General features: G+C 38.4%; 1 protein-coding gene across 13 annotated transcripts in view; it reads left to right on the top strand.

Moving 5' to 3' along the window:
- The window catches only part of ulk4 (unc-51 like kinase 4), a 655,266-nt gene that overhangs the window by 108,616 nt on the left and 522,191 nt on the right, over positions 1-24,459 (top strand). For all 13 annotated transcript variants that reach the window (XR_011348088.1, XM_069908808.1, XM_069908860.1 and 10 more), the window contains exons 15-16: positions 10,675-10,856; positions 24,289-24,335. Coding sequence is in view for 12 of the 13 variants with exons in the window: in XM_069908808.1 (XP_069764909.1) it covers positions 10,675-10,856; positions 24,289-24,335 (229 nt within the window). In the remaining variant the exon portion in view is untranslated. The remainder of the gene's footprint in view (positions 1-10,674; positions 10,857-24,288; positions 24,336-24,459) is intronic.

Here is a 24,459-nt window from a genome sequence, read left to right on the forward strand (position 1 = left end):
TGTATTCATAATGGGCTTGAAAATTAAACAGAACATTCCCAAATAATATTTATACTTCAGTGTTCACTTGGCAAAAGCTCTCTGAATTATGCTTCAACACTCATATTGGGAATTCTGAGCTTTATTTTGAGCATATTCAGTTTGTTTCAATGGACTCTCCCATTCTAAACTCCAACAAGCACAGGCCAGATTCTACAAATACTCTGTGGACATTAACCATCTCATCCCCAGAATCATGTTTTCAACCCTCTCTGGTCTTTCTCCAACACCAGCACATCCTTCTTTCTGTATAGGGACCAAAATAGCTCTCGATACTCCAAATGTGGAATAACGAAAACATTACAAAGCCTTGCATTATATATTTGCTTTTATATTCTATCCATCTGCAGACTCTCCGCTTCCTCAACGCTATTTTCCCCTTGACTTATCTTTGGATTGTCGGCAATCTTGGCTACAAAGCCATCAGTTCTTTTATTCAGAAAGTTAACATGTCATGTTAAATGTAGTGGATTTAACTATTGCAGAACACCCATAGTCACTGGCAGCCAGCCATAAAAGCCCCCATTTATTTCCACCTTTGCCTACTGCCAGTCAGCCCTTCTTCTATCCATCCTAGAATTAGCATGGCTTACGTAGCAGCTAGCGTGACACTATTACAGCGCCAGTGACCTTGATTCGAATCTAGCACTATCTGTAAGGAGTTTGTGCGTTCTCCCTGTTCCTGTGTTGGTTTCCTCTGGGTGCTCTGGTTTCCTTTTTTATGAGCCCAAAAGATCCCATAACCCAGCAGCAATAGATAGCCAACACAACAAATAGTTACTTAAACAAAAGTTGTTTTTAATTATCTTTAAACATAAAAACAGAATCAAACTTTAACTTCACTATTAACTTAACTAACCTAAATTAACCCCCTTCTAAGTGCACGTGTATGTAATGTGTGTATAAATTTAAGAAAAGTTCTTTGGTTCACAGTTCAATCTCACTTCTCATTCTTCCAAGTTCACTGGTTGCAGGCAATTCTTATACTGTGCACAAAATTTAACATGTATAAAGTTCACCAGTGCTTGAAAGGTAAATGGTTACCGCTCAGGAAGGTTATTGTAGGTTTTCAGAGAGAGATGTGTAGTTCCAGGATTTCCACAACTGAGGTACCATCATTAGTCACCTCAATGTCTTGCTGATGAAACTTGCCCCATCAGGGTTCTCCAGATGATAACCTCTTTCTTTCAGGGTACTACAGACTTCCTTTCTGTTCCACTTATTCCAAGAGAAACATCAGACAGATAGCACTTCCAGCCATCCGCCACTCTGGAGCTTCTGTTTCAATTCCAACAAGCTTCTCCTGGCTTGTTAACACTTTCTGTGTCACACACAGTCCAAGACTCCCTTCTGTCTCTCTCTCTCTGAGATTCAAACTGCCAGCAGCATGTCTTCTAGCCCTAAATCTTTTTAAATCCCTCCCTCTTTTTTTAATCTAGCTCTTATTCACCTATCACCTTCTCTTTTACCCTCTAACTCTCACTAACCTTTAACTCCTTAAAACTTTACACTAACTTTAAAAAAGGTTAAAAATAATCTCCCTAACTTTTCCTGTCATTCTATTTATTTATTTATTATAACACTATACTTCCACCCTACTTGTATTGGTAGTGTAACTCCTGGGGGAGGTGAAAAACCTTTAGCTAGTTTACGAAAACTTGGAAAATTCCTCCCCGACTCCCTAATGGCAATGAAAAATCTCAGGAGATCACTGTAACTTGTTACACAAGAACAAGTTGCTGTGATATATAAACACCAATGTCCTTTTATTACTTTATTAATTATTTATCTTAATAAGTTTGATCATCTTAATTATTTATAATTAATTGATACTCCCTTCTCCGTGGCTCCAACTGGGCCTTGTCGATCCTGGCTCTGCGCCGCCATTATTGCTGCTTCAACTGGACCTCGCCTGGCTTGGATACCCTGCCGCCACTTGCTGAGACTCCTGCTTTGACTTCTCGCCTACTCCGATCCTCTGACTTTGTCTATCCTGCTTGTTGCTTCTGCAAAGAATTCCAACAGGCAAGGTCTCCCCTCAAGCAAACCATGTTGACTTCCTCCTATTTTAAATTGTGCTTTTAATTACCCTGAAGCTTCATCCTTAATAATGGACTCAAGAATCTCGCCAACCACTGAAGTTCAGCCAACCAGCTGATAGTTTCTTGTCTCTTACCCTTCTCCTTTAAAGTGTGCAGTAATGTTTGCAATTTTCCAGTCCTCTGGAACCATTCCCAACTGAATTGAATTCAGAATCCTGGGGTGTAGTCCATCCAGTTCAGGTGACTTATCCTTATTCAGCTTCCTAGCACATTCTCTTCAGAAATGGTGACTACCCTCACTTCTACCCCCTGACTCTCAAATTTCTGGCATGTCACTGGTGTCTTGCATAGTGAAGCCTGATGCAAAATGCCTATTCATTCTCAATTTTCCATAGTCATTTTCCAGTGATTTGATGTCCACCCTTGCCTCTTATTCTTTACATAAACCTGAGAAAAGATTGATATCCCTTTTATAGGTTATCTTCACATTTCATCATTTCTCCCCTTATTGCTTTATTTTAGTAACTTTTCAAACATAATCAGTGATTCTCAATTTAAAATGGGAGCCTAGCCCTTTCATTGCTCTTTTTGGAGCATTCCAAGAAGATGATGTATTACTAACTTCAACTCAATGCAGCATTTATCCTTTACTTTGTTGATGGCCAGACGAGCAATTTTGATTAAATGAAATGAATATACTCCACCTACACATGCACAATGTCTAAGGGATACTATGTCTTGTTTAAACTTGGAATAAAAATAGATATGCGATCAATGATTCAAATATTAAATTCCAAATGATATGGGGCTTGTTCTTGGACTACTACCATAACCTTAATCTGGAATGAGTTGTCCCTCTCTAAGATTGTGCCTCCTGTATTTATGAACATTAATCTTCAACTTTGTTTAGGGGAATGGATTTTGAAATTGATTTTTATAAATTTTATTTTATTTTTTTCTTTTGTTAAGTTGTATTTTATTATCATGATTGTGCTTTGGAACTTGTACTTATTATTTGTATAACTTTTTTCCTGGTCTTGTAGCACACTTCATAATTGTTCAACTTTTTTATTGCAAAAAATATCAATATAATTTTACAAAGAAAAAGAAAGCTGCTTTATTACATTTTATTAAATGAATAGGCTAATCAGCTGATGAGACTTAATTGAGGATCAGTGCAGGCTTTGTTTAAATGCAGGAAGGATTTGGAGCAAATTGTCAATTGGATGCCAAACAAATTCTTCTATCAGCTTTATTTGAAAGGAATCCTCTGGTAATAAGTATGGTGAGGATAATTCAATAAGATATAACTCTCATTTGGAATCATCATTTCTTAAAAATGTGGAATTTAAATTTATGCCATTGGATGTTTTTATATCTAGTCACAAGGAGAAATTTTGCTTTATAATATTCCTTGTGTGTTTAAAATTTTGTTTGTGCCATGAATTGTGCTCCCAACAGGCCATTTTTATTGAAGGTGGAGGGCGGTTGGTCCAGACAGAATGTTGAAAGATGAGGGAAGAGGAAAATGTATCTGGTGGATGTCACAGGATGACTGGAACGTGATGGCTGGAAGGTGAGGATAGGGAGAATGGTCCAGACAGATGAGGGGAGAGGAAGATGTATCTGGTGGATGTCACAGGATGACTGAAACGTGATGGCTGGAAGGTGAGGATATGGGGAATGGTCCAGACAGATGAGGGGAGAGGAAGATGTATCTGGTGGATGTCACAGGATGACTGGAACGTGATGACTGGAAGGTGAGGATAGGGAAAGACCTGTTTCTCCTCTTGCTGAAAGGAGAGGATGGGGAACGAGAGAGGATGAAGCTGAAAGCTCTGGTCATTGATGTGAAATATTAACTATTTCCCTCTCCAAATATATTACCTGACCTGCTGAGTATTTCCACTATTTTTATTTCTAATTTGCAGCATCAATTTTTTTTTTCTTTCCCTTTCTTTCCATTGATGACCATACTTACAGTTTTTTCTCGGGTTTGCTCAAATATTTGTAACTAATTTGAGGGAAAATTGAGGAAGAGTTGGACAAAATAACTGCAAAAATAGAAATATTTCTGCTTGAACTGGATGGGCAGCTGATTGGTGATTTTAGGAAGGAGAGGATGGGTAGCTGAGGAAAGATACTGGACAGCCATTGTGTGATGTGTTTGCTCGCTCACTTGTGACTGATGGAGGTTCTGACTTTTCTCCACTTTTGCAATCTTTTTTCATTTTTAAAAAATTTTTCACACTATGAACAGTATTAATCAAAATACACACAAACATTTCCCTCTTTTTCCCCTCCCCTCCCTCCTTCCCACCCCCTCTAAACCCATTGAGCGTTCAACATATACAATACAATAAACCCATTAAACAATGTCATCATGCAATGAAAATAAACAAGAAAATTGTGTCATCTACTATTATACACTGGGTCAGTTCATTTCATCTTCTCATTCTATCATTTTAGGGGGTGGAGGTCCATGGTAGGCCCTATCTGTTGTGTTCCATGTACGGTTCCCAAATTTGTTCAAATAATGTGACTTTATTTTTTAAATTATATGTTATTTTTTCCAATGGAATTCACTTATTCATTTCCATGTACCATTACTGTACTCTCAGGCTCTCTTCTGATTTTCAAGTTGACATAATACATTTTTTTTGCTACCACTAACGCTATCATAATAAATCTTTTTTGCGCTTCATCCAGTTTAAGGCCTAATTCTTTACTTCTTATATTACTTAGAAGAAAGATCTCTGGATTTTTTGGTATGTTGCTTTTTGAGATTTTATTTAAAATCTGATTTAGATCTTCCCAAAAATATTTTACTTTCTCAAATGCCCAAATTACATGTACTGTTGTTCTCGTTTCCTTCTTACAAGGAAAAAAATCTATCAGATACTGTTGGATCCCATTTATTTAACTTTTGGGGCTGTGTAATCAATTATATTATATCATGCGTAACCTCGTATTTATTATATTTCTCATAGTTCCAGAGCATAGCTTTTCCCATATTTCATTTTTTATCTTTATGTTTAGATCTTGTTCCCACTTTTGTTTGGGTTTAAAACTTATTTCATCATTTTCTTTCTCTTGCAGCTTGATGTACATGTTTGTAATAAATCTTTTAATTATCATTGTGTCTGTAATCACATATTCAAAGCTGCTTCCTTCTGGGTAATCACAGTCTGCTTCCCAATTTGTCCTTTAAGTTGGTTTTCAGTTGGTGGTATGCAAATATTGTACCATGAGTTATTCCATATTTGTACTTCATTTGTTCAAATGATAATAAATTACTTCCTAAAAAACAATTTTCTATTCTTTTAATTCCTTTTCTCTCCCATTCTCTAAAGGAAAGGTGAAAGAGATTAGTTGATTTTGTGTCAATAATAATTTTGGTAGTTGGTAATTTGTTTTTTTCCTTTCTACGTGAATCTTCTTCCAAATGTTGAGCAGATGATGCAGTACTGGTGAACTTCTATGTTGCACCAGGTTTTCATCCCACATATAAAATATATGTTCTGGTATCTTCTCCCCTATTTTACCTAGCTCTATCCTGGTCCAAATCTGGTTTTTCCCTTGTTTGATAAAAACCTGATAGATATCTTAATTGTGCTGCTCTATAATAATTTTTAAAGTTTGGTAGCTGCAAATCACCTTGTTTGTACCATTCTGTTAATTTATCTAGTGCTATCCTCGGTTTCCACCCTTTCCATAAGAATTTCCTTATTATTCTCTTAAGTTCATTGAAGAATTTCTCTGTTAAGGGAATTGGTAATGATTGAAATAGGTTTTGTATCCTTGGGAAGATGTTCATTTTAATGCAATTTACCCTTCCTATCAGTGTTAGTGGTAAATCTTTTCAATGTTCTAAGTCATCTTGTAATTTCTTTATTAATGGCTGATAATTTGTATAGATGGCCTAGATTATTATCTAGTCTAATACCTAGGTATCGGATTGCTTGTGATTGCCATTTAAATGGTGATTCTTTTCTAAACTCTGTGTAATCTGCATTATTCATTGATCTTTACCCTGATATTTCTCCATATTCCTTCAATTTCTTATGTAATTCTTTTATTGATAATTCTGGTTCTGTTAAGTATACTATGATGTCATCTGCAAATAGACTGATTTGATATTCCTTCTGTTTTATTTTTATCCATTTTATTTTATTTTCTGTTCTTATCAGTTCTGCCAATGTTTCTATTGCTAACGCGAACAGTGAGGGAGATAGTGGACATCCCTGCCTAGTTGACCTGCTTAATTTAAATTAGTTCTATATATATATATATTAGACCCTTGCTTTACTCCAATTAATATATTTCTCTGGTAGGTTGAACCTCTGTAATACTTTGAATAAATAATTCCATTCTACCCTGTCAAAGGCTTTCTCTGGGTCGAAAACAACAGCCACTGTTGGCGTCTTATTTCCTTGTACTGCATGGATTAAGTTAATGAACTTACAGACATTGTCCGTTGTTTGTCTTTTCTTAATAAATCCAGTTTGATCTAGTTTTAATATTTTTGGTACACAGTCAGCCAATCTGTTTGCTAATAGTTTTGCTATTATCTTATAATCTGAGTTAAGTAGAGATATTGGTCTATACGATGCTGGTGTTAGTGGATTTTCCCCGTCTTGGTATAACTGTAATTATTGCTGTTTTACATGAATCTGGCAAGTTTTGTGTTTCTTCTATCTGGTTCATTACTTCCAGGAGAGGAGGAATTAGTAACTCTTTAAATGTTTTATAGAATTCTATTGGAAGTCTGTCCTCCCCAGGCGTTTTATTGTTCAATAGCTTTTTTAATATATCTTGTATTTCCTCTTTTTCAAATGGTTTTATCAATTTGTTTTGTTCCTCTTCTTGCAATTTCGGTAGTTCAATTTTAGCTAGAAACTCATCTATTTTGTCTTCTTTGCCTTCATTCTCAGTTCTGTAGAATTGCTCGTAGAATTCCTTGAAGTTTTCATTGATCTTTGTTGAGTTATATGTAATTTGTTTGTCTTTTTACCTTGATCCCAATACCGTTGTTTTAGCTTGTTTTGTTTAAAGCTGCCAAGCCAGTATTTTGTGCTTTTTTTTCTCCTAGCTTGTAATACTTCTGCTTTATTTTCATTATGTTCTTCTCCACCTTATACGTTTGTAGTGTTTCGTATTTTTTTTTTGTCCGCCAATTCTCTTTTTGTTGTATCTTCCCTTGTTGCTAGTTCTATTTCTGTATTTACTATTTCCCTTTCAGCTGTTCTATTTGCCGATTGTAGTCCTTCTTCATCTTAGTTGCATTACTTATTATCTGCCCTCTGATGAAGGCTTTCATTGCATCCCATAAATATAAATTTGTCTTTCACTGATTCTGTATTTATTTTAAAGTACATTTTAATTTGGCACTCAATAAATTCTCTAAATTCTTGTCTTTTAAGTAGCATGGAATTTAATCTCCATCTATATGTTCTTGGTGGGATGACCTCCAGTTCTATTGCTAATTACAGGGATGAGTGATCAGATAACAATCTAACTTTATATTCCGTTTTCCTAACTCTTCCTTGGATATAGGCTAACAACAGGAACAGGTCAATCCTTGAGTATGTTTTATGTCTACTCGAATAATATGAGTTTTCTTTCTCCTTTGGGTGTTGTCTTCTCCATATATCCAAAAGTTGCATTTCCTGCATTGATTTAACCATAAATTTGGCTACTTTGTTCTTTCTGCTAGTCTTTTTCTCCAGTTTTATCCATCTTTGAATCCAAATTAAGGTTAAAGTCCCCACCTATCAATATATTCCCCTGCGTATCTACAATCTTCAATATCTTGCATAAACTTTTGATCCTCTTCATTAGGTGCATATATATTGACCAAATTACAGAGTTCTGAATATATCTGACGCTTTATCATTACATATATCCCTGCTGGATCTATTATTTCCTCCTCTATTTTGATTTGTACATTTTTATTGATTAAGAAGTAAAATCTGGCTTTTGAGTTATATGATGCTGCCGTTACGTGCCCTACCCAGTCTCTCCTTAATTTATTATGTTCCACTTCAGTTTGATGCTTTTCCTGCATGAATGCTACATCTATTTTTCTTTTTTCAGTAAATTTAATAGCCTCTTCCTTTTGATTTGGTTATGTATTCTGTTAATATTTATAGTCATATAGTTCAACATGGCCATCTCATACTCTGTTTACATCTCATTTCCATTTCCTCACCACCACCTTTCCCCTTTTCCCCATTTTCATTTCTCAGTTTTTTTTGAACGCACTGTATGACAACACTTCTAAAACATAAAATACTTCAACTACTCCCACATCTAAAATTCCCTTAACCCCAAGTGTCCCCCCCTCTCTGAGTCGCCCCTTGTCCCTTGCCGGGCAACCACAACTCCCCTCTCCATTCGAACTGCAAACCCGTTCGCAAGTGTCAACTCATTTCGCAGTGACTGTTATTCTCTCCCACCCAACCCCCTCCAGAAAAGACTTTTACCTTCACATTACAACAGCTCCCCCTCTTTTCTCTTTTATTTAAAATTTTTTTAAACCCGTCCTTTTTTCCCCCCTTCTCTTTTACTTCCCTTTTCTTCCCTCCTTTAGTTCTTGTACATTATTTTTACATCTTTATATGTAGTTTGTCGTTGTCATTTGTTCTTGTTACATCTCTTCATCTCTCTTTCTGTCTTGCAGGCGTTCTGCAAATTCTCGCGCTTTCTCCGGATCCGAAAACAGTCTTTTTTGCTCACCTGGGTTAACTATTTTAAGTACTGCTGGATATCTTAACATAAATTTAAGATTCTTTTTTCCATAAGATTGATTTTGCTGTGTTAAACTCCTTCCCTTTCTTTAGGAGCTCAAAACTTGTGTCTGGGTAGAAAAGGTTTTTTTTTTTTACTTTTGTACTCCAGTGGTTTTTTTGTCTTCTTTAATTTTATTCCTTGCCTTCTCCAATATATTTTCTCTTGTCGTGTATCTCAGAAATTTTACTAAAACGGATCTTGGTTTTTGTTGTGACTGTGGTTTCGGGGCTAATGTTCTGTGTGCCCTTTCTATTTCCATTCCTTCCTGCATTTCTTCATTACTAGGACTTTTGGGATCCATTCTTTTATAAATTCTTTAATATCTTTGCCTTCTTCATCTTCCTTAAGACCCACTATCTTTATATTGTTTCGCCTACTATAGTTTTCCATTATATCCATCTTCTGAGCTAACAACTCCTGTGTTTCTTTAACTTTTTTATCACTTCCTTCCAATTTTCTTTTTAAGTCGTTCACTTCCATTTCTACTGCCATTCCACGTTCTTCCACATTTTCTAATCCTTTCCCTACATCTGTTATTGACAGTTGTATTCTACTCATTTTTTCTTCTGTACTTTTCATTTTTCTTTTCATTTCACTAAATTCTAGTGTCAACCATTCTTTTAATGCTTTCATTTGTTCTTGAAATTTTTTTAAATCTATGCACTGTCCATTCATTTTACCTCCTATTTCCTCTGTGCAGAGCTTGGTGTTCTTCTTCTGTGTCTGCTCTTAGGTTTGTGTCTTCTATTTCTCTTCCTTGTATCTGTGTCTCTTCTGACTTTCTTGTTGAGCTGCTTGCCTCAGTTTGTTGGGTATTTTTTTTCATGGGTTTTTGATGTTGCTCCTCTTCTGGGCTGGTTATCTGTTGTGTCTCCTGCTTCCGTTTTTCTTTCTCACCCCTCCCTTTCCCGTTGCTTTCTTTATCTTCTAGCTGGGAGCCCTGCTGTCTGGCCTCTCTCAGCTGTTCGTGCTGTGGAGTTCCCCTCCCTTTGGTGTTCTCCTTGTCGTGCGCTGTTGCTCACCTCTGTTTGGCTCAATGAGCCATTTTTGCAGTCCTGCGGTAGGTGGGTCGAGTCCCTGCAGGGTCTCTACTGACTTCGGGGAGCGGGCTCCTCTTTCCACGGTGGGTTCCTGCTTTTTCGTGCAAGTAAGGCCTTCACCTTTCTCTTCCGGCATCTTTCCTCCTTTTTTTCCCGTTGTTTTTGTTTTTATTTCTTATGTGCCGTGTTCTCCACACCTTTATCTCTTATTTGTTGTGTTTTGTGTATCTAGGGATTTGCTTTTTCTTACTTTTTTCTTCTTTTCTGGAGAGGGCTAGTATTCTCCTACCGGCCACTACTCCATCACGTGACTCCTCCCATTTTTGCAATCTTGAAGGAGGAGATTTTGCAATATATTTTGAAATATGCAATATTTCGTGAGGAGATTTAATATGTCACCAAAGACTCTTGCAAATTTATCAAAGGTAACCGCAATATTGAAGAGGGAGCATTATAGTCTGGTAAGAAATTGAGCATAGTTGAACTAGGTTTCTGTTGGGTTATGGCATTAGGATGTTGAACTCTTTTTAGGGAAATGGAATTGACTTGCAGATGTTTGAGCCAAAGGCATTGCATAATTAGATAGCTGTTGGTTACACTTATAACACAGGTCTCTTTGAATGCTGATGTTAACATTGTCTATCTTACTTGCCTTGTAATGAGCAGCCATTCCATAATTAATGATGGCAGTGTCTGCTTAGGATGGCCACATCAAAATAAGGGGAAAAGTAACCTTATCCTTATGACTTTATAACTTGCAGCTGAAAAACTAGTGACTCTCAAAGGTGAGGACTGGAATCTTCTCGTGCAGCAGGTGTGCTCGCAGATGGACTTTGGGGAGAAAGGTGCAGGAGCACAGAGAGCCAAGCTGAACTTAATGTGTTATCTCTGCACGATCACTGGCCACAGGGAGGTGGCCACAAAACTGATGAACTCACCGCTGGTAAGTGGCAAACATTTTGCTGTGTAATAACTAATTCTAGATGCTACCTATGCCGTTCGAGTGTCAGGTGCATTCAGAAGCATGTTTCCTGTTTTTTAATGTCTTAAAGTTCCTGATTGATGTAGCTTGAGATGGATTCTGGGAGTCTTGGTTCAAAACGATCTCCCTATATTTAATTTCCACAGGCTTCTGTACTTGCATTGTAACTCTTTGCTGTGTCGGTACTTGAGAACAGAATAGTGGTTCTTAGAAATGCAATGCTCAGATTGAAATGCTTTCATTGACTTTGTTATTCAAGCAATAATAACCTGGCAAATAATATTTTACAGAATGATGGAAGTGACCTTTTTAAAACCAGCATGTAGTAATCTAGACAGTCTAATCCGTTATGCTTTTAATGTTCATCATGATCCCTAACCATCAGGTGTGCAATTCCTGTCAGTGGAAGGTGATGAAGAAGGGCAGAAAAAGAATAAATTAGTGTAAATTCTGCCCATTCCTACAAAGTGAATATTTGTCCAACTTTCATATGTACTTTTGCCTTGGTCATTGACCAAAATTCTAGCATTTGCATCTCCTAGTTCTCATCAATATCATGTCTCAGGTACATCAACTGATATTGATAGCAATCAACTCGACCAACCTGTCTGAGTGCCCACAGTCCCTCCAATTTCCACTGATTTATTTGACTGCCTGTCAAATGGTCAGTATAAATTTTACGTCTAACAGGAGTAGATTGTTACAGGAAGGGTAATTTGGCCGAGAACACGATGAATACTTCTCATCTTTATTCATTGAGAAAATAGGGATTTTTGATAGGGATTTGTGGGTGATCCATGTTGCCAGTATTAAGAAGATGTTATTAGATATCATGGATCACATAAGCGTTGATAAATCTCCATGGCTCAATGAGATCAAGGCCAGGATGCTATGGGAAGAGGGAGGAAATCTTTGTTAGCCAAAGATCAGGTACCTTAAAGCTGGAGGATGTCTTGTATTCTGCCTTTTATATAGGAAAGGCAGTAGGGATAAGCCAAGGAGTTAACAGGCTGGTGAGCCTTGCATCAGTGGTTGGGAAATTAGTGGAGAAAATCCTATGGTAAAGGATTTATGTATATCTGGAAACCCAAGGACTAATTAGAGATAGCACAGCTTTGTGCAGAAGAAAACCTGTCTCAGTCATTTGAGTGTTTTGAAGAGGAAAAAGGCAGGGTGGTGACCTTCTCGATAGACTTTAGTAAAGGCATTTGACAAGGTTCTGCATGGTAGGTTGGTCTAGAACAGTGGTTTTCAAACTGTCCCCCTAAACTCACATTCCACCTTAAGTAATCCCTATGCCATAAGTGCTCTGTGATTAGTAAGGGATTGCGTATGGAGGAATGTGGGTGGAAAGAAAAAGTTTGAAAATCACTGTTTTAATCTTACCTTGTTTTGTGCACAGTTTCATAACTCCAAAGGAAATGGACCAATGACAATTTTTCCTCAAGCAAAATATTTAAGCAACTGTTGAATCTACATCGGTGGTTCTCAACCTTCCCTTCCTACTCCCATACCACCTTAAATAATCCCTTACAGAGCACTTGTTGGATAGGGATTACTTAAGGTGGAATGTGAGTTTAGGGGGCCACTGGTCCAGAAGGTTATGGCATGTGGGATCAAAGATCCAGTGGCTAATTGGTTTCAAAAGTGGCTTGGTAAGAAGAGAACAAGGTGGTTGAATGGTACCATTCTGATTGGATGTCTGTGACGAGTGGTGTACCACAGATATTGGTGCCGTGTCCTTTGGTGTTTGTGATGTATATTAATGGTTTATTATGTAAATGTAGGAGGTACAATCAATAAATCTACAACTAACATCAAGACTGGTGGTTTTTAGGATAGTGAACAAGTTTGTCCAAGACTATGATTACAGCTGTTAAAGCAACAGAGCTGTCACAAGTGCAGAGCCCAATTCAATGCAGGAGGGGAGATCAGCTCATCCACAGGATTCTACTGTCCAGCCATCCCAACTATTGGCCCCATACAGGTTTAAACTGCCTAGAGAATGGGTCCAGTGGTGGCCCTTTAACATCAAGGACCAAGATGGTGGCAACCAAACTTGGCAACCTAGGCCTTGTGTATTGCGGATGAGAGGGTATGTGGCTACAGAAGCTACGGTAGCACAGGAGGTGGCAAGATCTATGGCCCTCTTTCTCTGAAGGGACTCTCATTTTGATTGTGGCCCTGGACCAATGGCACGTCTTTATGTGCCTTTGTAGGCAAAGGAAAACAAATGTGTATTTTTGTGCACATGACAATAAAGGAATCTCAGTATAGATCAGACAGAAGTGGAACCAGATAGAATTTACTCTCCACAAGTGAGAGATGACGCATTCAAATCAAGGTGGGACATGTACAGTGAAATGCCAGACCCTAAGGAATGTTAATGAACAGAGGGACCTTGGGGTTCATCCATAGTTCCTTGAAAGTGATGGTAGACAGGGTGGTGAAGAAGGGACATGACATGTTTGCCTTCATTGGTTGGGATATCGCATACAGAAGTTAGGTTGTTGAGTTGTTTCTGTACAAAACACTGGTTAAACCACACTTGGCCTGTTAAATTTAGTTCTGGTTGCTGCACTGTTAGAAGGAAGCGACTGCACTGGAGGGAGTGCAGAGAAGATTCACTGAGATATTGCTTTGTTTGGAGGACTCAGTGATGAGGAAATAGTGGTCAGGTTTGCTTTGTTTTCCTGAGAGTGAACAAGGGTGAGCGTGATTTGATGGAGATGCATAAAACCAATAGACCTTGGAGCAGACCTTGCGAATCATCGCTGATTTTTCTCTCTCAGCCCTACTCTGCACAAGTTCCAGTGGGCAGCACAGTTAGAGCAACACTATTACAGCATCAGTGACCCAGGTTCAAATCTGATGCTTTCTGTTAGGAGTTTGTAATTCTCCATGTAACTGGCGTGGGTTTTGTCTGGGTGCTCTGGTTTCCTTCCACCCTCCAAAATGTATGGGGTTGGTAATTAAGCAGCACAGGTTTCATGGGCCAGAATTGGCTTCTATTGTGTTGTATTGTTAAATTTAAAAAAAATCTTCTGCCCAGCACCTTTGACACATTTACTAATCATGAGCTCATCAACCTCCACTTTAATTCTACCCAATGACTTGTCCGCTATAGTCACCATCCTCTGGCTGAAGCAATTTCTCCTCATCTCTGTTCTGAAGGGAGGTTCTTTTATTCTGAGGCTGTGCCATCTGGTCATAGACACTCCCACTATTGGAAACATCTTCTCTACGTCCACTCCATCCAGGCCTTTCAATATTCGGTAGGTTTCAATAGGATTCCCCTGTCCTAAGCTCCAGCAAGTACAGTCCAGAGTCATCAGCTCCTCATTCATTCACTGTCATGTTGGTGCAGACCCCAAGAATGGATAAACAGCTCTGCCCCGAAGAGTTCAACCACCCCTTCCTAATGCCAATAGTTCTGTACAGGCTTTAAACAGTTGTTAAAGGAGCCAATGGTGCTTTGTACATAAAATCCTGAAACTGTGAGGTCTGCACCCAAGGTGGCATTGCCTGTGCTCAGCAGAAACCATGAGGGACTGCAGACTCTTGGGGACCTTGGACCTACGCAGGGCACCAGAGATTGGGAGAGCACCCCCTGTTGAGAAGGAGAAGCATAGGAATCGACTCTACAGGGCTATGATCACGGTGGCAGATGAGTGAAGGGCTCAGCGGCTGAGATCCACACAGGCTGCGGACGGCTTGTGGTAGGGGAATCTGCACGGGCTGAAGGCTGCTGGAGCTTGGGAACCGGGTATCCGAGTCGGGAGGGTGTTGAGGGCAAAAAGGGCTCCTAAAGGGATTCAGGCGCTGAAGGCTTCCTAATTGTGTTAGAGATTTGGATCTGGATACTGTGTACTCTGAAGGGACTCTCTTTTGCTTCTCTTTCTACTTTTGTTTGGGCATCAGGCTCATGGTAACTTTTTGTTTGCCTTTATGGCAGACAAAAGTTAAAATAATACATTAAAATATCATGGATGTGACATTTTACTGTATTATATGTCAATAAAAGGAACTGTGAACCTTGAACTTTCATGTGTGAGATCATTTTCAAAAACCTCCTGGACCCTCTCCAACACCAGCACATCCATCCTTAGATATGGGCCCAAAGTCTCTTGCAAAACTCCAGATATGGTCTGGCCAACACCTTGTAAAGCCCCAGCTTTTCATCCTTGGTTTTGTATTCTAGTTCTCTCAAAACTAATGTTAACATTGCATTTGCCTTCCTCACTACTGACTCAACACTGCAAATGAACCTTTAGGGACTCTGTACTAGGAGTCCGAAGTCCCTTGTGATCTTAGTCTCTGAATTCTTTCCCCATGTAGAAAATAGTCTAGAAACACCTTTATTGCTTCTGCTAAAGTGCATCATCATATACTTGGGCTGTATTCCATCTGCCACTTTGCTCATTCTCCTGTTCTCCAAGCCCTCTGTAGAATCCCTGCTTCCGACACCCAAACCCCCAGCAGTCTTTGTATCATCTGTAAACTTGCCACAAAGCCATCAATTTAGTCGTCCAAATCACTTGCAACATGACAAGTAGTGGGTCCAATGGATAACATAACAGTAAGCGCAATGCTATTACAGCGCCAGTGATCCGGGTTTGAATCTGGCGTTGTCTGTGAGGGGTTTGTACATTCTCCCTGTGTCTGCGTGTATTTCCCTTGGGTGTTCTGGTTTCCTCCCACCATTCAAAATGTAAAGGGTTGTAGGTTAGCTGGTGTATTTGTGGGCACAAACTCATTGGTTGGAAGGGCTTGTTACTGTGCTGCTTAACTTTTAAAAGATTTTAAGTTTAATTTTTTTAAAATTAGACATACAGCACAGTAACAAACTCTTCTGGGTCACGAGCCTATGCCGCCCAATTACACTCCATTAACTATAACCCTGGTGGGTTAAATTAACACCGACGCCCCCCCCCCACCCCGGAACATCACTAGTCATCGGCTACCAGCCAGAAAAGGCCCCCTTTATTCCCACTCTTTGCCTTCTTCCAGTCAGTCAATCTTTTATTCATTCTTGTACCTTTCCTGTAATAGCAATCAGCTTGTCAGATTTGTTGGGCAAGATCTTCCCGAAAAGAAACAATGTGGACTGTCCTATTTTATCATGTGCTTTCAAGTTCCCTGAAACCACATTCTTAACCATCAACTCAAAAATCTTAACCACTGAAGTCAGTCTAACTGGCCTATAATTTCTTGCCTTTTGCCTCTCTCATTTCTTAAAAAGTGGAGTGACATTTTCAATTGTCCAGACCTTTGGAACCATTTCTGACTATCAATTCTTCAAAGACCACGACAAATGTATTCATAATCTCTTCAACAACCTCTTTCAGAACCCTATGGGGTGTAGTGCATCTGGTTCAGGTGACTTGTCCATCTTCAGCTTCCCAAGCACCTTCACCTTAGGATTTGTGATAACACTTGCTTCTGTCCCTGACTCTTGAATTTCTGGCATATTGTTCTTGTCTTCCACAGCAAAGCCTGACATAAAATACCTATTCAGTTCATCCACCATTTCTTTGTTTTCCATTGCCACTTCTTCAGCATCATTTTCCAATGGTCTTGCCTAACATGTATATATCTGAGAAAAACTTTTGCTATCCTCTTATTTTATTGCTTCCCTTCATTTTATTGCATCTTTTCTCCTCAATTGCCTTCTGTTGGTTTTTAAAAGCTTCCCAGTCCTCTGGCTCCTCACTAATTTTTGCATACCCTCTCTTTTTGCTTTCATGCTGTCTTTGACTTCCGTTGTCAGCCACTATTGTCTCACTCTCACTTTGGAACACTTCTCCTTCTTTGGGATGACATGATCCTGCATCTTCCTAATTACTCCCAGAAACTCTTGGTATCTTCTCTGCTAGTGTCCCCTTCCAATCAACTTTGGCCAGTTCCTTTCTCTGTAGTTACATTTACTCAAAGCTAACACATCCGATTTTTAGCTTCTCCCTCTCAAAGTGCGGAGTGATTTCTATCACTTTGTGATCACTGAGAGTTCCTTTCCCTGCAGCTTCCCAATCAAATCTGGTTCATTACAAAGCACCAAATCCAGAATTGCCTCTTCCCTAGTGAGCTTGACCACATTCTACTCTAAAGAGCCATTTCATTGGTATTCCACTAATTCCTTGTGGGATCCAGTGGCAAGCATATTTTCCAGTCCACGTACATATTGAAGTTCCCATAACCACCTTAACATTGGCTTTCTTACAGGCCTTTTCTAACATGTTGTAATTTATACTCAGAATCAGAATTTATTGACATGAAATTTGGAATCTTGCAGCAGCACCATGATACAGACATTCATTTTATAACCATCTTGCGTCATTCGATAAAGAAATAAAAATAGTAGTGCATGAAAAGTAGCAGAGTGAAGAGGGCCTGGCCTGGGTGATGGGGGTCTTTGAGGATAGAGGCTGTTTTTTTAAGACTCTGCTTCATGTAGATGACCTCGATGGAGTGGTCTGGTGCCTGTGATCTTGCAGGCTGGGTTAACAACCCTCTGGAGTTTATTTTTATCCTGAGAGTTGGCACCTCTATACCAGGCAGTGATGCAACCAACCAGAATGCTCTCCACGGTACATCTAGAAGTTCTTGAGAGTTTTGGTGACATGCTGAATCTCCTCAGACACCTCATAAGTATAGCCGCTGATGAGCCGCCTTTGTGATTGCATCAATGTGGAGGCTCCAGGACAGATCCTGAGAAATGTTGACAGTCATGAATTTTAAGTTCTTGACCCTCTCCAAATCCTGGCTGCTATTTTTTTTGGGGGGGGGGGGGGGGCTGTATATAACTCCCATCAGGGTATCTTTGTACATGCTATTTCCTCATAAGGATTGTACATTCTCATAAGGATTGTCTGATCCTAAGACCCTTCTTGCTATGGATTTGATTTCATTTTTTTTTACAAACAGAGCCACCCATCCCCTCTGTCCACCTGGCTGTCTTTTTGATAGCATGTATACCCTTGGATGTTTAGCTCCTTGAATCCATTATTCATCACCCTTCTCGCATTTGTCTCTGTGGTTCCTAGTGTTAAAATTATATCCTTTTTTGAACTGTGAGACTTCAGTCACTTCTCCTGTGTTCCCCTTCCCTTTATCTTTATCCAAACTTTTCCAATCTGTTGACCCCCGCCTCCCCCCACCTTCCACTATTTAGTTCAAGGCCCTATCAACAGGTGCATTCCTGTGATTTGCCAGGATCGTGGTTCCAGCAAGGTTCAGCTGGAGTGCATTCCAATTTTGTCGCTGTGAATTTAAAAATTGTATTTCTTTTTAAATTTAGACATACAGCACAGTAACAGGCCCTTTGGTCCTAGGAACCTGTGCCACCCAATTACACCCAATTGATCTACAGTTCTGCTTCACTTTTGAAGGGTGGGAGGAAACCAGAGCCCCTGGAGCAGGGTTTCTCAAAGTGAGTTCTGCAGAACCCAGGGGCTCCGTCAAAAGACATAGGGGTTCCGCTAAAGAAATGACAGGGAATACTAATGATCTACCTGTTTTTCATTAAATTTCTTTTCACCTGTCTTTAATTCAATTTGTTTGGGGGGGGGGAACAAAATAGTGGCCATGGGAGGAGGGGAGCCAAACCAGACTCAGGAAACCTGGGGCACTTGGTTTTTTTGAAAAGTGACTGGGGAAAACTTCACTGAACACCAAACAATGCAATGGCCAATTTCGTGGCTGCCAGAAATACCCAGAAACCCCATGACAAGAATGCATTTTATCTCCTCTGAAGTAGCCAAGAGCGCAGTCACGACTCAGAAGTGACTTACGGAGCATGCGCAGTGTTCTCTAACACCCCGACTCTGTGTGGCTGAAGCCGGTGACTATGGGCCAAAGTCAGTGCCATTGCATGCGGTGGTTTCTGGGAGCTGGCAGTGGCAGCATGAAGATTTGCCACATGTGAGGAGTGGGCTCCGAAATACTGATGCCCAGTCTACCACCTGTGGTAGTAAGTGAATAATGGGAGGTATGCACGGCTGGTGATGTCTGACTGGTGACTGGTAGCGATTGGTGCCTGGGTGGCCAAGCCCTCACTGGGGAGTGAGGGTTGGCAGAGGCGGCTCGTGCTCAGGCAGGGGCACAGAGGGTAGCCTGGGTCCATGGCGGGCAAGGTCGGTGGGGGGGGCTTACTAAAGCTCCTCCTGGGGCCTAGGTGGTAGTTAACCTGCTACTGGAGAGTTTATTTACTTTCTTTCCAAAATCTCATTATTTATATCTATCTATCTATCCCAACAAAGTAAATGTAAATTAACAAATAGCTGTAAACCTGTGAAAGATCCCCAAAAAACCCAATATGTATACAAAATTAAAACTATTCTGATCATCTAACCCTTCCCTTGTGAAGTTATGATTCAACATATATGTTCTATTAATGCATGAAAGGACAATCAAACTGTAAAATGGGATCCAATAATCTTATAAATTCTGAAAATAATTAAGGACATCATAAATTTAGAAAATTAAGGTTCAGTACATTAGTAGAGCATCTAATTTTTTTCCAGATTCCAGCATTCCATCACATCAGATAACTAATGAGTATGCGCAAGAGGGACAGCATCCTTCCATCTCATAGGTATGGCAATAAAAAGAGCAAAGGCATATACATGGGATTGTAGCCCAGACAAATTTAAATCAGCTGACTTACTTACTCCAAATAGGGCAAGTAAAGGAATAGGAGCCAAATTAACATAAAGAACTAAACATAAGGTATGGAAAATACTTTCCCAATAACTGGAAAGAGAGGAACGTGACCAAAATTAGATTAAAATTTAGCCAATTGAACTTTGGAAAAGTAACCTCAATGTACTACTTCAAATTGCAATAATAAATGTCGGGCACATAAAGAAGATGAATTAACCAATTTCAAAATTGAATCCCATGTAGCATCAGAACATTCTTGTTGAAAATCTTGCTCCCATAGTTTCTTAGTCTTGTCCAGGGAATCACAGTTAGACATCAATAATAGCTCATAGGGAACTGCTAACAATTTTTTAGTATTTGATTTAAGATTATAAATCTTCACTATCATCTTTAATTCCAAACCTCGAGGGTGTTTTAATACCAAGGAATTTAAAAAGCTCCTAATCTGTAAATATCTAAAAGAAAAATGGTGTTTAGTTATTTTAAATTTAGGAGATAATTGTTCAAAAGAGGCCAAATTTTGGTCAATAAAGAAAGAATGGATACCAAACTCTGACCATTAACAAAAACCAAAATCTTGAACTGAAGGTTTAAAAAAAAAAAGAATTCGCTAAGAGGACTGATTAATAAAAATGTATGGCATCCAAAATGTTTTCTGAATTGAAACCAAATCCTCAGTGTACGTTTAACAACAAAATTATCAGTTAATTTAGAAGCAGAAAAGGTTACTAGAGCTCCAACTATCAATATGAGGAAATATTTCTTGTTAGAATCAATTTCCAAATTAATCCAACTAGCAACATCCTATCTGTCCTCATAATGAATCCAAAAATTAATATATCTAATATTAGCTGCCCAATAATATAATCTAAAATTAGGCAACACCAATCCCCCTTTCTTTTGAGGATTTTAAAGGAAAGTTTTATTAAGACAAGGCCATTTATTTCTCCAGACAAAGGAAGAGAGAATAGAATCGAGCAAATCAAAAAAGGTTTTGGGAACAAAGATAGTTACAGCTTGAAAAATATATAGGAACTTAGGCAGGATATTTATCTTAATAACATTAGTATGTCCCATTTTGGACATTGAAAGAGAAGACCACTGAATTAAGGAGCTCTTAACATGGTTCATTAAAGTAAGAAAATTCTCCTTAAACAAATTTTTGAAATTCTTATTAATAGTCTTTCTTTGGCTTGGCTTCGCGAACGAAGATTTATGGAGGGGGTAAAAAGTCCACGTCAGCTGCAGGCTCGTTTGTGGCTGACCAGTCCGATGCGGGACAGGCAGACACGATTGCAGCGGTTGCAAGGGAAAATTGGTTGGTTGGGGTTGGGTGTTGGGTTTTTCCTCCTTTGCCTTTTGTCAGTGAGGTGGGCTCTGCGGTCTTCTTCAAAGGAGGCTGCTGCCCGCCAAACTGTGAGGCGCCAAGATGCACGGTTTGAGGCGTTATCAGCCCACTGGCGGTGGTCAATGTGGCAGGCACCAAGAGATTTCTTTAGGCAGTCCTTGTACCTTTTCTTTGGTGCACCTCTGTCACGGTGGCCAGTGGAGAGCTCGCCATATAATACGATCTTGGGAAGGCGATGGTCCTCCATTCTGGAGACGTGACCCATCCAGCGCAGCTGGATCTTCAGCAGCGTGGACTCGATGCTGTCGACCTCTGCCATCTCGAGTACCTCGACGTTAGGGGTGTGAGCGCTCCAATGGATGTTGAGGATGGAGCGGAGACAACGCTGGTGGAAGCGTTCTAGGAGCCGTAGGTGGTGCCGGTAGAGGACCCATGATTCGGAGCCACACTTATTAATAGTAACACCTAAATAATTAAATTGATTCTTAACAATTTTAAAAGGAATGGCAAAATCTAGAGAGCTAAAGGTGTTTATGACAAACAACTCACTTTTTTTGAGATTTAATTTATATCCAGAAAATTGACCAAATTGATGAAAGAATGATAAAATAGCTGGAATCGAATTACCAGGGTCAGATATATATAATAAAAGGTTATCAGCATAAAGTGAGACTTTATGAACAGTCCCACCCCTTGTAATACCAGAAATTTCATCAGATTGCTGAAAGGCCACTGCTAATGGTCCTAATGCTAAATTAAATAATAATGGGCAACTTTGCCTAGTTCCATGGTGGAGCTTAAATGGTTTGGATTTCATTTAGTAAAAATTTAAGCAATAGGAGACAAATATATTAATTTAATCCAATTAATAAATTTAGGGCCAAAATTAGATTTCTCTAATACAATAAATAAATAGTTCTTGATGCTTTCTCAGCATCTAAGGAAATAATACATTCAGAAGATGAAGGAGTGGGAAAGTAAAAGATATCTAAAATACAACAGATGTTAAATTGTGAACCCAGTTTGATATTCAGAGATAATAAGAAGCATATGTTCTCGTCTACGGACTAAAATCTTAGCATCAACATTCAAAAGAGAAATTGGCCTGTAGGAAGAACAATCAGAAGGGTCTTTATTTTTAGGAATGAGAGATTAAGGCTTCATAAAAGATACCCAGTAGTGTCCCAGCAGTCAAAGATTCAGAATGTATTGAATCTAAATAAGGTGCAAATAAATAAGAAAAAAGTCTTATACCCTATTCTGCTGGGAAACCATTGGGACCAGAAATTTTGCCAGGCTACAAGAGTTAATTGTTGTGACAATCTCTTCCAGTGAAATGGGTTTCTCCAACAATGACTGCTTCTCTAAAGACAATGAAGTTTATCCAAAAATTGCTCTATTGAATCTGAATCTTTAATCAATTCAGTACTATATAGTTTAGAATAATAGTGACAAAAGGTTTCATTTATCTCACTATAGTCAGTAGTAATCGTTCCATCATCTTTACTAATTTCTGTAATAAACCGTTTAGCTGTGTAGTTTCTAATTTAGCTAGCTAAGAGTTTCCCAGCCTTATTCCCATGTATGTAAAAATTAGGTTTACTTTTTAAAATTTGGGTCTGAATAGGATAGATAAGAAGTAAATCATGTGTAGTTTTAAATTCAACCATTTTTTAAAAACAACTTGGGTTTGGGAATGAAGGCATATTGTTGGTCAATAGATTTCAATTGGTTAACCAGTTTATACCCTTTTTGTATAATTTGTATAAATGTTATAATTGGTACCCTTTTTTACTTTAGCCATGAAAAAAATTATTTGACCTCTGATGTATGCTTTAAAGGAATCTCAGATAACTAATTCAGAGACTCAGAGGAGGAATTTACATTTAAAAAAGGCAATTTGATGATTCATAAACTTCAAAAAGTCGGGGTCAGTCAGCAAGATAGGATTCAAATCCCATTGTTTCCTGGTTCTGGGTAAATCTGGGATATTAATAGATAAAACCACAGGAGAATGATCTGAAATTATTATTCTCTCATATTAATAAAAATCAACAAGTGAAATTAATTCTTGGTCCTCAAGAAAATATTCAATCCGTGAGTAAGTATGGTGTACATTAGAGAAAAAAGAATTTCTTTTATCATTAGCATGGAGAAATCTCCAAACATCTATTATACCTGATTGTAGCAGAGTTATTTAAAGTAACAATTCTTAGAGATGAACGATCAAGCACAGGGTCCAGCCAACAATTTAAATTGCCTCCTACAATCAAAGAATATAAATTTAAGTCCAGTAAAAGAGAGAAAAGGCACTCAACAAAGTTTGGATCTTCAATATTAGGGCCATAAACATTTACAAAAACAAACAATTTATTATAAAGTTTGCCAGACAAAATTTAAAAACATCCATTAATGTCAGCGATAACGTTATGCTTAAAGAATGCAACAGAATGATCAATTAAATGTAGTTTTAAATGATGAGTGGAAGTGCAGACCCTTCCAAAAATTAAAAAAAGTGAAATATCAAATATATGCAGATGGATTTCTTGTAAGATAATTATCCCAGGTTGAAACTTTTTAATATGTGAAAAAACCTTATGACGTTTAACCAGATCATTCAAACCTGAGATATTCCAGCTGATTACCTTGATACCTATAGCCATCAAATTAATTCAAAATCAATAATATAATTTAAAACAATTAATAAGATTAATTAATAAGCTGATAGAAACTCTCAAAATATCATGGCATGCCCACTCAAAAGCATAACTTCATCTACCAAACCTAAACTTATCTTGTAAATCCCTCCCCCTTCCCATTTAACCCAATTATCCTTGACAGCATGTTAATAAACAAAATAACTACCCACAAATCATGCTGTTGGTAGCACTCCCAGAAAAAGTTAAAAGATAATCAAGATTCCCACAATTGTTAGGCATATTATGACATATTTTTCTGTGTACAGTAACATCCCTGTTATCTGGAATTCAAGCAACTGGCAAAAAAAAAAATTCTGAAAATAAATAGGTAAACAATACATAAGTTTAAAATTGGCACCCACTAGTGGTTAGTTCGCCAATCATGTAACACGCATTCTCAAGCAACCAGAAAATTCATTTACCCAGAATCTAACAATCCCCATAGGTTCCGGAAGTGCCAGGGGTTTTATGGAATATAATTTCAATGAAGATTTGTGCATTATTGACAAAGTTGAAAAATGTCATTTAGTCCCATAAATGTTCACTCCTGGATGTTTCAGACTACTTTTACATGGCATTGAATAAAGACTGTTGCAATGATTGCATTTATGTGCATTCTCACATCTTAAAAACTGCAATATATGTGAAACTCGGTTTTTTTTAAAACTTTTCTTTTCCCCTTCAGCTCTTATTGTTAACTCAACAATTGCGTGCAGCTACAAACTGGGATATGTAAGTATCTTAAGAATAGAAAATGTCTGTTTAATGCCAGTCCAGGGAATTTTTTTAAACAGCAAATCTAACGGCAGCTTTTCAGATTTCATTTACTCCAGATTGTGAGCTTTTAAATAAAAAT

This window comes from Narcine bancroftii, chromosome 1 (genome assembly GCF_036971445.1).
Source record: "Narcine bancroftii isolate sNarBan1 chromosome 1, sNarBan1.hap1, whole genome shotgun sequence".
Classification (NCBI taxonomy): domain Eukaryota; kingdom Metazoa; phylum Chordata; class Chondrichthyes; order Torpediniformes; family Narcinidae; genus Narcine; species Narcine bancroftii.